This window comes from Colossoma macropomum, unplaced genomic scaffold (assembly GCF_904425465.1).
Source record: "Colossoma macropomum unplaced genomic scaffold, Colossoma_macropomum, whole genome shotgun sequence".
NCBI lineage: Eukaryota > Metazoa > Chordata > Actinopteri > Characiformes > Serrasalmidae > Colossoma > Colossoma macropomum.
In genome coordinates this window covers 18,739,690-18,753,738 of record NW_023494807.1, presented here as the reverse complement: position 1 = coordinate 18,753,738, position 14,049 = coordinate 18,739,690, and the positions used below count along the sequence as shown (strand labels likewise).

The following is a 14,049-nucleotide window of genomic DNA, read 5'->3' as shown; positions in this document are numbered from 1 at the left end:
CTTGCAGTAAGCCAGTTAGGTAAGTGAAAAAAACAACATTGGGAACATAAAAAGTGTTATGTCATGTGATGTGTCTAGACTATGATTTGTTCTGAAAACATTTGACGGCGCACAGATGTACATATGAACATGTAACGTTAACAAGCCCCATTTGCTGCCCATTGTCGGCCATTTTTGTGTGCTGCCATGTGGAACGTGACTGTGAAATGTTTTCTGTCCTCCTGTCTCCTCACTGCCAAAGCCTTGTGTTTGACGGATGCTAACGGTTAATGATATGACACCACTACAGATGCTCTAAGAATGTTATCACCCAGTCTTGCATGCTCTCACCACTGTGCGTATGCAACCAGAGTTTGCAAGATGCAGGAATGGAAGTCATTTTTAGTCATAGATGCATTGCTGTCCATGTTTTCATGTGAGTTTCATGTGTTTTGTTTCATTCCAGGCATCCTTTTTACAGTCACTGCATTCAGCTCATGTTAATTTCACATTATCTTGCAAATGAACATGTGCTATCAAAATTACTTCCTATGATCCAGGCTGTAATGATGTGATGAATGTAGTTAAATTGTTTCAGTTTGCTCCTCTGTAAGTGCTAAACATGGTCTAAAGGTGTTGATGTTTATTTGCGTCCGTTTATTTGCCTGTTCAGCCTACAGCAATTTAGCTCCATCCATTCATGTTGAGGTTATAAGGAGTGTTTCAGCCAAGACTGCTTTTTGAGGCACAGTACAGGTCATTTACATACAGTACTGAGCAAAAGTCAGAGACCACCCTTTATTTAAGTTCCAATCAAAACAGCTATTAAGGACAAGTTATTCAGTGTCAGAAAAAATTAGAAAACAGTTTTAACAGAAAGTTTTTCAAAGTTTTCCAGTTTTTCAAAGAAATCTGCAGGCATATTTTTACACATCTCCAAACTTCAGGCTTGCAAATTGGTTACATTTCCTGCTTCTCACAATCCAAGTAATCCCAATTACACCTTCAGTCTCATCAATTTGTAAAGCCTTACTGCATGTCTCAGATGTCCGATTATGTAAGTGGATTATGTTATATCTTATCTCAGAGATATCGCCTAAAAAAATAACATAATGACTGTTTTGACTGGTCTCTGACTATCAGTATTAAATTCATCCACTCTTTACTTTTGTGCATTCTTCTGCCACTTTAACTTATCATCTAAAACCAACCAGCTGTGTCCTCCCAATGAAAGTTGTTCCCATTGATATTATGTTCCCCTTTAAACAAACACTAGTATTCACACAAGCAACTACCCAAACACACCTTAGCTGCCTTGCATATTTCTTTCTCATGTGCACCTCAAATGCCTAAAGGAGATGAGATATAAGATAATTGCATAAAGAGCTTGCATAAGGAAGAGGAGAACCAAAAGAAAATAAGAGAAACTTGAGTTCAATAATGTATTAAAAGAGAGAAAATGGGACTGTGAACAACTATGCAAGACCTGGTAGACCACCAAAACTGTCACCAGCAGATAAACAGTACTTCACGCTTACATTTTTTATCTTTGATAGGATACAAACCAGCTCCACTCCGTTTCAGAAAAGGTGTTTCTGTCCGTCTTTCCACTGTGAGAAGACAACACAATGCTTTGAGTCTGAAAGGATGTATAGCAGTCAAGAAGCTACACATCCTTAGAAGAATTTGCACTAGAAAACTGACTGTAGCAAGTCATGTGCTACCCCAGGCTCAAAGAGGTGGGGTTCAAGTTTGTAGCAGCCATTTTACTTTATTTCTCCACCAAACAAACACAACAAATGAAACAAAACCAAAGATATGCTGGTCACTTTTCACATCCCGCCTTCATGCCTCTCGTGGCGGTCATCGTCGTTGTCCCCTCTCTGGCGGCTGACGTCCTCCTCCCGCCGTCACTCGCATCCCTCGCCGGTGTTCGGGATTCGCGCACCATCCCCCACCCATCCGCGGAGCTTTGTTCGGGCTCCACCTTCCTTCCAGCTCTTGCGGTCGTCATCAGGGCCCGGGGGACGGGCACATGCCATAGTGATATTGGACATGTGAGATGCAGAGTAAGGTTTTATGGACTGATGAGTCAAAATTGGGACTTGGACTGTATGAAACAGAATGTGTAACTAACTTGACTGAACTGAACTTTAGAGGTGTGTAAAAATGTTATTACAGATTTCTCTGAAAAACTGAAAGCAGGTCTTCTGCAAAGAAAGGGTGGTCACACTAAACATAACATATTATGTTAACAAAAAAAAAATTAAACTTCTACCTAATGGATTTTTTGACTGTAATTAAATAAATGAAGGGCCTCTGACTTTTGCAAAGTACTGTACATCAGACTTAATGTAAAACAAAACCAGCCTGTTTAATTTTAAAGGATTAAGAGAGGTTGGAAAATGCTCATGCAAAAATGAATTAATAGTTCTATTACAGATATGGTTCTCATATTATTATGCATACTCATGCATAGATGTTTTTGGTACATAAACCCACATGAACATCATAACAAGACTTCAGAGAAAACAAGAAAGTGCATGAAAAATGTAGGAAATGGGCACTTTCAGACTTTCAAAAACATTGAGAACTTTTTGGTTTGTTCTCAATGTATGGATATTGTTTTGTGGGCCAACATTATTAAGATGCACAGCTGAATTTTAGGACAGCATTGGGTCCTCCTCGCTAATTTGTTTGAGTTATTCTTGAGGTTTTATAGTGAAAATGTGAATAGCAAATATGGGCAAAATTATCACAACAAAAGAAACCCTTCCACAGCTGGACTAATGATATCCACCCATATGCTTATCATCATCTCCCGACTCTGTACCGCTGAAAACTAAGATGTCATCAGCCGAGTTTTACCGTATGAATTAATTATAGGAAATGATATCAATTATTCTGTTTTGCCTGGTGTTCTCTGCGAGGCTGCGCAGCGAACGTAAACGCTTGTCACTCTCTCCTTCTGTTCAAGGAGCGTCTTTGAATTTATGTCAAAATTATTCTTTCTCTCTCTCAGTGAGAGAGTGCTTTCAAAGAGGAGTACTTCAAGTGAGGCACCCAGTGTAGCCAAATAAAGGCAAAAACTGCAATTAAAATACAGATTTTTTTTTCTCCTTTGCAGGTTTGTAGGAGAGAGAGACCTAAAAAAATGGTGGAAGCAGTCACACAAAGTGATAATAGCTTTATTTGATGTTCATCTTCCTTCAGTTTTTTTCTCCCCTTCCCTATCTATTTTTTAAGCTGAAGTAAATCTTTTTTTCTCTTATACACAATGTGACTTTGTTTCCTCGAGACTTTAGGAGGGAAAAGGTACTGCATGTGCTTTGAAGCTACAGATATGGTTCTGTTATTTTTATTACAGATATGGTTCTCTTATTATTATGCATACTTTTATATGTCATGGTTGACAGTGCTTATAGCGTTAACAAACACTTGCTCAAGCTATGGTGAGCCATATAAAAGTTTGGGTAGTAACGGAATACATGTAATAGCGCTATGTTTTTTTTCTGTAACAGTATTTCTTTACAGTTACATAAAAAAGTTGATAGTAATCAGATTTCAGATACATTATAAAAATAGGGTGATTTCCAGCATTTTGAATGATACATTTATCACATGAACAGTGTAGATTTGAACAGTTTTTAACTTTGGTCAAAGGTGGGGGCTGCCGCCGCAAAGAATTCCTCCTCCACAGCAACAGCGCTTTATTCAGCCTATCTGTAGAAGATTTAGTAAGTATTTATTTTTATTGGCAGAACCAAGATCTTCAGCTTTTCCCAAAGATATCTGAATTTGTCATTTACCTTTTCCTTATCACTGGATTCTACAGCAGCAAACTGATCTGGAAGTAAACTTTTTTGTTGCTGTGTAAATTTCTTCAGATTGACTTTAATTCAAAAGTGAAAACCTTGTTTTCAGTTCCAACCCAGAAATAAACAACAGAAGGTTTTAGAATTGTGAAAACTTTGAAACAAAGAAAAGCTATGACACTTAAAAATATTTGTACTTCTGCACTATTTCAAGGTCACTATTCAAGTTGTGACATTGACCATGTTAAGGCCTTTGTATGAATAGGTCAGCTATTTTCCTTCTGTTGAAACACATGTTCAGATGACTCTCAGGTGGATTTGATCTACTGATCAAACATATGGAGGCCATGCCAGCTTGAGCGCACACTGTCATTAAAGCAGAAGGGGGACATACCAAATGCTAAGAAATTCTGAAATCCATGTAAACATTCCTAGATTCTAAATTTCACTTAAATTGCTGATAATATCATTCGTAATTTGTCTAGAAATTAATGCAAAATACAAGCATTTTCACCAGCTGCCTCAGACTTTTGGACCTTACTGTATGTGTATTGGTTGCACTTAATAGTAAGTAGTAAAACTGGTACATTTTATAGAAGTTTACTCACTGATTCCTGTCAGCTGTGACTGTTAAACTGCCTGTTCTGGGCGGCTTCTTCACAAGCTTTTATAGTTTGAAATTAACCCACTGGCTGGGTTATTATTGTTACACAGTCACAAATCCAGCAGCTGGGCTCACAACCAAGCACTGGGTAAAATAACCCCAACAGGCTCAACCCAGTGTTTGGGTAGAAAAAACAACCTAGCAGTGCCCCTTATTCAGTACTCATGCACACATGTCTAAAACTCATGTAAATTATGCTGTACACATTTCTCATCTCTATATTTGAATAATATTTTTATATCACTCCCATTTGGCAGTTTTGATAAACTTGAGACCATTTGTGAGGCAAAATTTCAGCTGCTTATGCACCCATCTTTTATGTAGTTCTAAATCACAGCTTATTAAAATACCCAATTTTCAAATGGCAGAATACTTTTAGCCGATTCAGGACTGCTTTCGCTTCTCTTGTTCTGGCATAACTGCGTGTGCAGAAGTCGTGCCCTTCAAAGTCTTCAAACTTCTCATGTCTGTCAAGGCCTCAACCTATATTTTCATCAAATGTAGAATAAAAAGCCTTCTTTTAATCCATATGCTGGTCACATTTCCATCAAGACACAGTGCAAAAGAGTGTTAAAACAGTCATCGCCTGCAGATAGAACTAAGAAGACATTCGGCTAATCCTACAGTCATAATGAAGTGAAATATGACTCGGGTGACGATCTCTCCCTTTCTCTCAATCTCTTTTTCTTCCTCTCAGCCAAAAACCCTCACACGAACTCTAACATCCTATAAAGCTCATCATAACACATAGCGTCCGAATGACTGATCAGCTTTCTGACTTTGCTTTCCTTTTTTAATCTCTTCTAATCCTGATGGAGCAGGACTCGGCTTGAACATTAGTAGCCCCTGTCTTCCAATATGCATGAGCGCTGTAGTAGCGGCTGCCCCACTCCTGAGGGACCGAAGCAGGATAAACATGCACTTCCACCACCTTCGGCCTTGTTTTTGCAGTCGTTGTTGTTATTGTTGATGTGGCGCTTGTAAATCATGTTTGCGCAGCCTGGCATGGTTGGGGTCCTTGAACGTCCCAGCGCTATGTGAACTACAAAAATAAATTTTCGTAATTGGGCTTAAAGGGACCTCATCATCAGAAAAAAATCCTTTCTGTTTTGAATAAAATAGCTTGAGGTAGTATGTAAACATTCTTACAGTATTAAACAGTACTGTTCACTCCCCAGTCCATACCAGACACAACTGTTTTTAACTATGCTTATTACATGTACATGGCTTTAGAACTCACTCACTCATTTGTGCAAGGATCCTGAAGTTTCTCCACAAGGGGGCACTGTTAGTATGCAAGTCACTTTGCATGCACCATTTAAAGAACAGAAACAGCTCAATTTCCCTGCTCTCAGTTACTGAGGCCTGTACCCTAGATTGTCTGTAGTAGAGTTATTGGTTTGGAAGACAGGGAAACGATTGAACGTTGTACTGTTCCTGTCTGTCAGGAAACAAATATATCACTGCAGCCTTCCAAAGCATACAGACAGCCAACTGGAGTGGCTTTGTTCTATATATTTTAACCTGAACTTCTTTTTGAACAGCTTGTTTAATTCTGATGGATAATTAGGGGAAATGGTCATGTAACAATGAATTATGGCTGTTTTTGAGACACAAAACCACACATTGTAAGTGGACCTTAGAGCTGAAACAAACATACAAAGATACAAAATCCAGTCAGAATGTAGAGTATGTCCTCTTTAACTGTAATGCAGTCGTCAAGATCAAAAAGATAATGGCAATCTGAAGGCGACCCGTTGTTTTTGTGTGTGGTTTTTCTTTGACATCCAAACACACACTTCTCCACAGGCTGGAACCTTTCTCAGGACACAGGCAGCGATAAGGACTTCACCAGGGGAACCATTTGAGTGTGAAGCTGGTGGTTGTGCTAGGAGGGTCACTTGGGGAAGGCTTTGGGCAGGACACATATGCCAGCCGGTGTTCTAATGGGCTCTGATTTTGACACAGCGCAGTGGGACTCCTCCACGCTGTCTCATCGGATAATGATCCTCACACTTTTTCTCTCCTTCTCTCTCCCTGGTTCCTTTGTGCTTACTTTACTTAAAGAGATCCTGGAGAAGATTCTGTACTTGTGTCTTTTTAAAGAGCTGACACAAGACTCTTCTCATATGTCTTCTTCTTCTATCTCTCTCTTTCTCTCTCTCTTTTTCAGAGCTTTTTCGAGGGACAGTCAGCACCATGGGACTCTGCCAAGAAAGATGAGAACCGGATGAAGAATCGCTATGGAAACATAATTGCATGTGTGTATGAAAGAGCGCAGCTCCGGCCAGTGGCCGCACCCACTTGTCCTCCGTACCGTCGCATTCGTTCTTCTCATATCAGCCAGGCATGCGCTGATGCATTCATTTCAGTCATATCAGAAAGTCCTCAGTTAGGCCCGAACAACACGCAAGCGTTTATCTATCAGCATCAGTGAGGGAACTGCTTATCTATAACTGCATGCCTTTTGCTAGGACTTTTCATCTATCCACAAGGCATGCTGCTAACAAAATGAGATTTATACATATAAATATATACATGGAAGTGCATGATGAAATATTTTACAACAGGTTTTATTTAAAAAAAAAAAAAAATTATTTTAATTTTCCTCGCTTTTTTCAAATAGACGAGTTTGATGTAGAAAGTAAACATTGTTACAGTTCATTCACTACATATATGTAAACTGAGCTGGAAAAAACAGCTTGTTTTGAATTTTGTTTTTGTGATGTCGCCGAAAACAACTTATTTACATGTCTTCACCTATTCGGTCTAGAGCTATTTAGCCCCACCCATTCATGCTGAAGTCAAGAAGTGTTTCAGCATAGACTGCTTTGAAATGTGGCACAATGAAACATCAGAGGTCAAAGTCTGTCTTGAAGGCACAGTAACAAAAACAGCCTGTTTGATTCTAAGGGATAAAGAGAGGGTGGAAATGGTCATGTAAAAATTAATTATGTTACTGATACACAAACATAGAGGAAATAAATAAAATACAAGAAAAAATACATCATATGGGCCCTTTAAAGCTAGGTAACAAGGTAAGCTACAATCTCTGGAAGTTACTATATATGTCTGTCTCTCTCTCTCTTTGTTTCTTGATCACCTACTCTCTCTCTTCCTCACCTCTTCTTTTTCTGTCTTTATTGCATGCATTTTCTTTCTTTCTAATTCTGTTTATTCTTTTTCTTTCTTCATATCTTTTTCATTTTTTGTCTCTCACTTTCTCATCGTCTCTTTTCTTTCTCTCTTATTTACCTGCTCTTTCATTCTCTCTTTCTCTCATTCTCTCTCTCCCTCTCTTGCTCTCTCTCTCTCATTGTCCTCTCTCTGTTAACATCTCTCTCACTGTTCCTCCATTTTTCTAACTCTCCTCTCCCTCCCTCCATTTCTTCTTTTTTATCTTTCTATTTCTCTTTCTCTCTTTATTACATGCATTCATACTCTTTTTTGTTATCTTTTGTCTCTTTCTATCCCTAACTAAATGGACCAATGTATTGGGATACCTATGCATTACATCTATAGGTGCTATTATGACATCCCATGCTAAATCCATAGGCATTAATATGGAGTTGCCCCCCACTTTGCAGCTCTAACAGCTTCCAGTCTTCTGGGAAGGCTTACTACAAGATTACCCAACCCTTGGCTTTATGGACCTTGCTTTGTGCACTGGGGCTCAGTCATGCTGGAACAGAAAAGGGCCTTCCCCAAACTGTTCCCACAAAGTTGGAAGAGTACAATTGTTCAAAATGTCTTAGTATGATAAAACGTCTTAGCATTAAGATTTCCCTTCACTGGAACTAAGGGTTCTAGGCCTACCCCTGAAAAACAACCCCATAGCATTATCCCTCCTCCACCAAACTTTACAGTTGGCACAATGCAGTCAGGCAGGTAATGTTCTCCTGGCACTAACCAAACCCAGACTTGTCTGTGAGACTGCCAGATAGAGAAGCGTGATTCGTCACTCCACAGAATATGTTTCCACTGCTCCAGAGTTCAGTGGCAGCGTGCTTTACACCACTTCATCCTAGCTTGGCATTGTACTTGCATGCAGCTGCTTGGCCATGGAAACCCATGCCATGAAGCTCCCGGCGCACAGTTTTTGTGCTGATGTTAAGAGGTGTGTCCCAATACTTTTGTCCATAAAGTACATATAAACATGTGTATGTGTGTATAATATACACATATATAGGAAAATAGAGGAAGGGAGAGAGACAGAGAATGAGAACATGTCAATTTAGCTGTTTATCTATCTATCTATCTATATATGTAGTCTCATTCTCTCTATCCCTTTCTCTCTCATTCTCTTCTCTGCCTTGTCTTTCTCTCTATATTTGTCTCATTCTCTTCTCTCTCTCTTTGTCTCGTGTGGTCCTCTCTCATTTTCTCTCTGTCTCTCTCTCTGTCTCTCTCTGTTCTTGCTGGTGTGTAATGTGTCTTGTTTCTGGTTGTGTGGTTTTTTTAGATGATCACTCTCGTGTGCGTCTCCAGAGCCTGGAGGGAGAACAGAGCTCCGATTACATTAATGCAAATTACGTTGATGTGAGTACAGACAGCAGCCAGCGCCTTCCCACAAAGGTCACGGCACACGCACACACACACGCACATGCCACACACTGAGCACAACACACGCACACACACACGCACATGCCACGCACTGAGCACAACATACACGCGCAACACCAACAATATTCCTGTTGCACAGCAAAGAGAACTAGGGCAAAGGGGGACACCGGTGCACACTCACTTACTCATACACACACAGTCACACACAAACAGCACTCTCAGCTCACACACAGGAAATAGGACAGAAGCAGGTACCAGTGCATACAGGCACACACACACACAAACTCACATACACACACACAAATATGCGCATGCAGATTCAGCAGATGTAGCGCAGTACGGCACATGAAAGTGGCAGTGGCGGATAGAGTAGCACAATCTCAGCAGGGCACACCACCGAAACAGACACACCACAGGAAGCGACAGGATCAGAGAGACAGTGACAGAGCTGCTATAGAGCTAAACACATGCTAAACACACTTCAACTGAGAGAAACACTACCACACACACACCCACATGTTTAGTACTCACATGTGCCTGCATGTACTTTAACTTAATAAAGCTCAGGCTTATTATTCATTTATTCATTTATTCATTTCTAGACTAATTATTCAGGAACTACTATGAAACTAAGTTGTAAACCTCAAACATAAAATTCTTTGGATTGTTCTTTCAGTTTGATTGAGTGAAAAACACTCAAAATATATTCATTAGTTATACTGAAGTAAATTTATTAAGTGTTTTCAGCAGTGTCCTCTTTTTAAGTTTGTGGAACTGGTAGCTTTTCATTTACTGGAGTCTTATCGACAATTTTAAATAAAAAAGAGCTGTCGATGATAGATTTACTGACACTAGAGTAGAACTTGCATTTTGAACACTGTTATGTCCCAGCATTCTTTGCAGTTTTGACAAGACTGAAGTTGACTTCTTATTTTGCATAATCTAACTCATATTTTTCACTCCACCTTAAATTCGCAGCAGGGACACACTGGTGCCTGGCTTCTTGTTTGACAGCTTCTTATTGGAATTTCCATTCTACTTTAAATGCTGCAGCAGTTACATTCTGGTATCAGTCTTCTTATTTGCCAGCTTCTAACTTAAACTTTCTTTTTCACTATAAATGGTGCAGCAGTTGCATTATGGCTCTTACCTTCTTATTTTAATGTTCAGTTCCACCTTAAATGGTGCAACAGTTACAGTCTGTTATCTTCATGCCAAAGGTTAGGTTTGCATTTTACAGGGGTTTATTATTTTAGCCATGAAGTTTTGTGTTCAGGTTAACCAGTTTAGCTAATTTAAAGATATTTGTTTGTGTCCATCTTCTAATTCAACTTGCACAAATACACAAAACAAAGGGGCCTCCCCAGAAATGGAGGGTTCCGATCATTATTTAGTGTTCTTTGACAACGATGTTTGATAGCAATATTCTATCTTCAGCCGAGTGTTTGCAGTGAAGTACAGAAGTCAATGTAGCTTAATTGTTTATTGCTATGTTTCTAATCATTTCTGACATATATCTTTTGAGTTAGTGGTGGTGGTTAGTGGTTATTTTATTATGTAGTCACTCGCCAAATATTGACAAAGTCACTTGTGATTTTTTTGTTTGCAATTACTTTCAAGATTTAATCACATCCGCTTATACAGAGGGAAGGGAATAAATATTTTGAGTTGCATCAGCTGAAGTACAAACTTTTGATTCCATGACCTTAAAAATATTAAGGCAGCTGATTGCCTCTGAACAGGGCTGAGAGTAGACAGGCAGACAGTTTAGCAGCATAAATTAGAGAGCCAGCAATGACAGTGGAGAAATGGAGGTTGAAATGGATGAATAAAATGATGCAGGATAAAAGAATTCAGCAGTGTGACTGAAGAAAGTGGACAGATGGACTATTCAAAAGCCTGGTCCTCTGGTGTTTAACCCCTTAAACTCTAGTCTTTTTATCCACTTATTAAGATTATGGCTTATTATTTGTAGCTACTGTGAATGTGTAACTACTGCAAATGATCAATTATAGGCTATTAAAAAAGATACCAGTTAATGATAAAAAGCCCTTTGGCTCATTACATGATGACAAGATTGCGCTCCCTGTAAAAATAATGTGCTGACACAGCTTGTATAATCTCCATAGAAAAGTTTTTTTTTAAAGGAATGGGGTGCTCTGGAGCAGCAGCACAACAGTACATTCACAATAGCAGACAGTGATGCGGTGAAGCAGCAGTCTAATTGATTGGCTCAAACAGAATCCTCAGACCAATCTGAGATACGGCTGTCAGAGGTTCCCAGCCTCTGCTCTCTGAAATTTTTGTTCCTACCGGCATTTCGTTCCTATACCTAATAGTATCGCTCAAAAATGGAAGAGAAACTTATAAACTTGATAAAATAACAGTTGTTCATATTTTTAAAACCGCAATACATGTAGTACATACTACATACTGGCAGAAACTGGACAGTGTACACGCCCACTCACAACTATAAGAGTGACCTCAAACAGACAAGAGGCAAAGTTGAGGTGACATTAGCGACTTGTCACCTCTCAAGGGTGAACGTACATTAAGGTCACACTCAAAAAAAATTAAATATTAAATTTCATTAAAAATATTAAGTAGCTTTTGAGATTTAGAGTTAGTTATAGGAACTCCTATTAAACCACTAATTTTTACTTAATATGTTTATGTCCGGCTAATGACATAAAAATGTCCAGTTTATGTCAAGGTTTCTTTCTCTTGATCTTAGAGAGTTTTTCCTTGCAAACTTTCACACTCAGCTTTGTCACTGGGGCTTGGATCAGTATGTTCTGTAAAGCTGCTGTGTGACAATATCTGCTGTAAAAAGTGATATATAAATACATTTTTACTTTATTTTTATGACTATTTGTTTAAACTTACATATTTATTTAGATCTCCATATATAATATAACTAGCTGTCTTAGAAACATGCTCAACAGCAAGGAATATATCTTCGCTGTCTGAAAATCTTGTATCTCCTTTTTTGTTGATTTTCCATTTTTTTTTACTTAATTTGAAAATGCCATTTAGCCTGTGTCAAAATTAATTGACAAACAGATTAATGAAATTGTCCAGAAGTACTTAAAATGAAATCTTATTAACTTACATTAAAAGGTAACAATGTTTTTCCTATAACTTTTTTTGAAGATATGAGGTTTGACTGTATGGTAACTGTAATAACCACCAGCAGCAACGCTAGGTGATTAACCAAGGAGTATAAGAAGGAAGAATCTACAAAAGAAAGTAGTCAAGAGGGAAAGACAACGCAAAGAGGGCGAGTTAAACAATACGCAAATTAGGCCAATAGGAAAGATGCTGAGTTGTACTTAACAGAGTTGCTTTGACCAAACAAATCTGACAACTCACTGTTTTATTCAGTTACATGCATTTGTTCAGTAACTTCAACTGATTAAAACCAACAACAGCGCAATTTAATTTTTTTTGAGTGCATGATTCACAAAGCCAAGTCATTTAGAGGGATATAATGGCCCTCAACATTGGGCGTTGTAGCAGAGAAACTGTGTTCTCTCGAGTGATAGAGCCCCATACAGTACCTTTGTGATGAATTGGAGAGACATTTGATCCAGAGCTAATCATCCATCCATCAGTACCTGACCTCCCTAGTACTCTTGTGCCTGAATGCAATCAAATCCTCACAGCAATGTTCTGAAATTTGGTGAAGCCTTTCCAGAAGCTGTTACTGCAGCAAAGAGGGGACAAACCCTCTATTAATACCCGTAATTTCAGAAGACACGCTGGATGAGCCGCTAGTCCGCCAGTTAGTCCATCTTCATCTACCTCAGTGATGTCTCTCCAGTCAGACTGATGAAACTGACGGTGAAACTGATGGAGAGGTATTTTCGAGTTTTTTGTAAAACTTGAAAATGCCTCTCTATCCGCCTCTAATGCGGCCATTTGTTAAGTCTGGTTATTAGAATGCGTTAACCTACCTTGACAATCGCGAATGCATAATGCAAGGTGGGCCACTTTGTAAATGCAAGAACTTCAATTATTTACGACTTCTCTCTCCCTCACTCCTGCCCCTTATTCTTTCTCTCCCTCTGTCTTTCTGCACTCTTTCTGTCAGTCAGTTTATTACTCTTTATGTTGGGGTAGTTCTTAAGTGAAGTCCTTCACAAAGCCCAGGCCCATTATTAGATAAGAATAAATGCATATTAAAGGGAGTTGTGATTGAAAAGGCTTTGCTGGCTTTGCCGGCTGCCTCATTGGCGAGGTACTTAGCCATGCCGCTCAGCCGAGCGGTGAATAGATGAAGCTTTTTCCTCTTCCTCTCCTCCTTCTCTTTCACCTTAGTCAGAAAGAGAGGCTTTTAACCTGCCTCTCGCAGCTCCTCCCGACTAATAAACTTTATCGATGGCACGTTGCTGCTACATTTAGACCTCTTTTTAACATTCGTATGCATTTTTTTGTCCTCAAAGTGTGTTATAAAGGGAGATGTGTGGGTGTGTGTGTATTGGGGGGTGGGGATGGGGTGATGGAGGATTGTTGGTAGCTGAATGCTTTTTGCTGGAACCAGTCATTGTCGTAGTTTGTCATTTACATTCACTTACATAGACAGTCTGAAGTCCACATAATGACCACTTAGGATTTCTGATGGCTCAGAAATGCACCTTTGTCAGTGAGGGGAGGAGGGAGAGACGGAGAAGAGAGAGAGAAAGAGACAGAAGAGCACTTGTTCAGCCCTCGCTGTAGCTGTTGTGTTAATCCGACAGTGTTTCAAGCAACAGTGAACATGCAAAAGAACAAACAAGTCGGCGCTTAGCGGTGTCTGATAAAGAAGCCATTAAAACAGGAGACAGTCCTCAGAGCACGGCCAAGTGAGGGCGAGAGAGAGAGAGAGAGAGAGAGAGAGAGAGAGAGAGAGAGAGATGGAGGGAGGGAGAGAGGGGAAAATGAGAGAAGAACGAAAAGGGAAAAGGGAGAAAGAGAGGGAGAGAAGGAGAGATAGGAAGAGAGAAAGAGAGGAGGAGACAAATGAGAAAGAGAGAGCCAGGGAGAGAG

At 39.4% G+C, this 14,049-nt stretch overlaps 1 protein-coding gene across 1 annotated transcript in view; it reads left to right on the top strand.

Moving 5' to 3' along the window:
* Positions 1 to 14,049, top strand: part of LOC118796980 (receptor-type tyrosine-protein phosphatase mu-like) — a 269,176-nt gene that overhangs the window by 210,094 nt on the left and 45,033 nt on the right. Inside the window, exons 21-22 of the mRNA XM_036556162.1 lie at positions 6,632 to 6,719; positions 8,921 to 8,997. Coding sequence (XP_036412055.1) covers positions 6,632 to 6,719; positions 8,921 to 8,997 — 165 coding nt within the window. The remainder of the gene's footprint in view (positions 1 to 6,631; positions 6,720 to 8,920; positions 8,998 to 14,049) is intronic.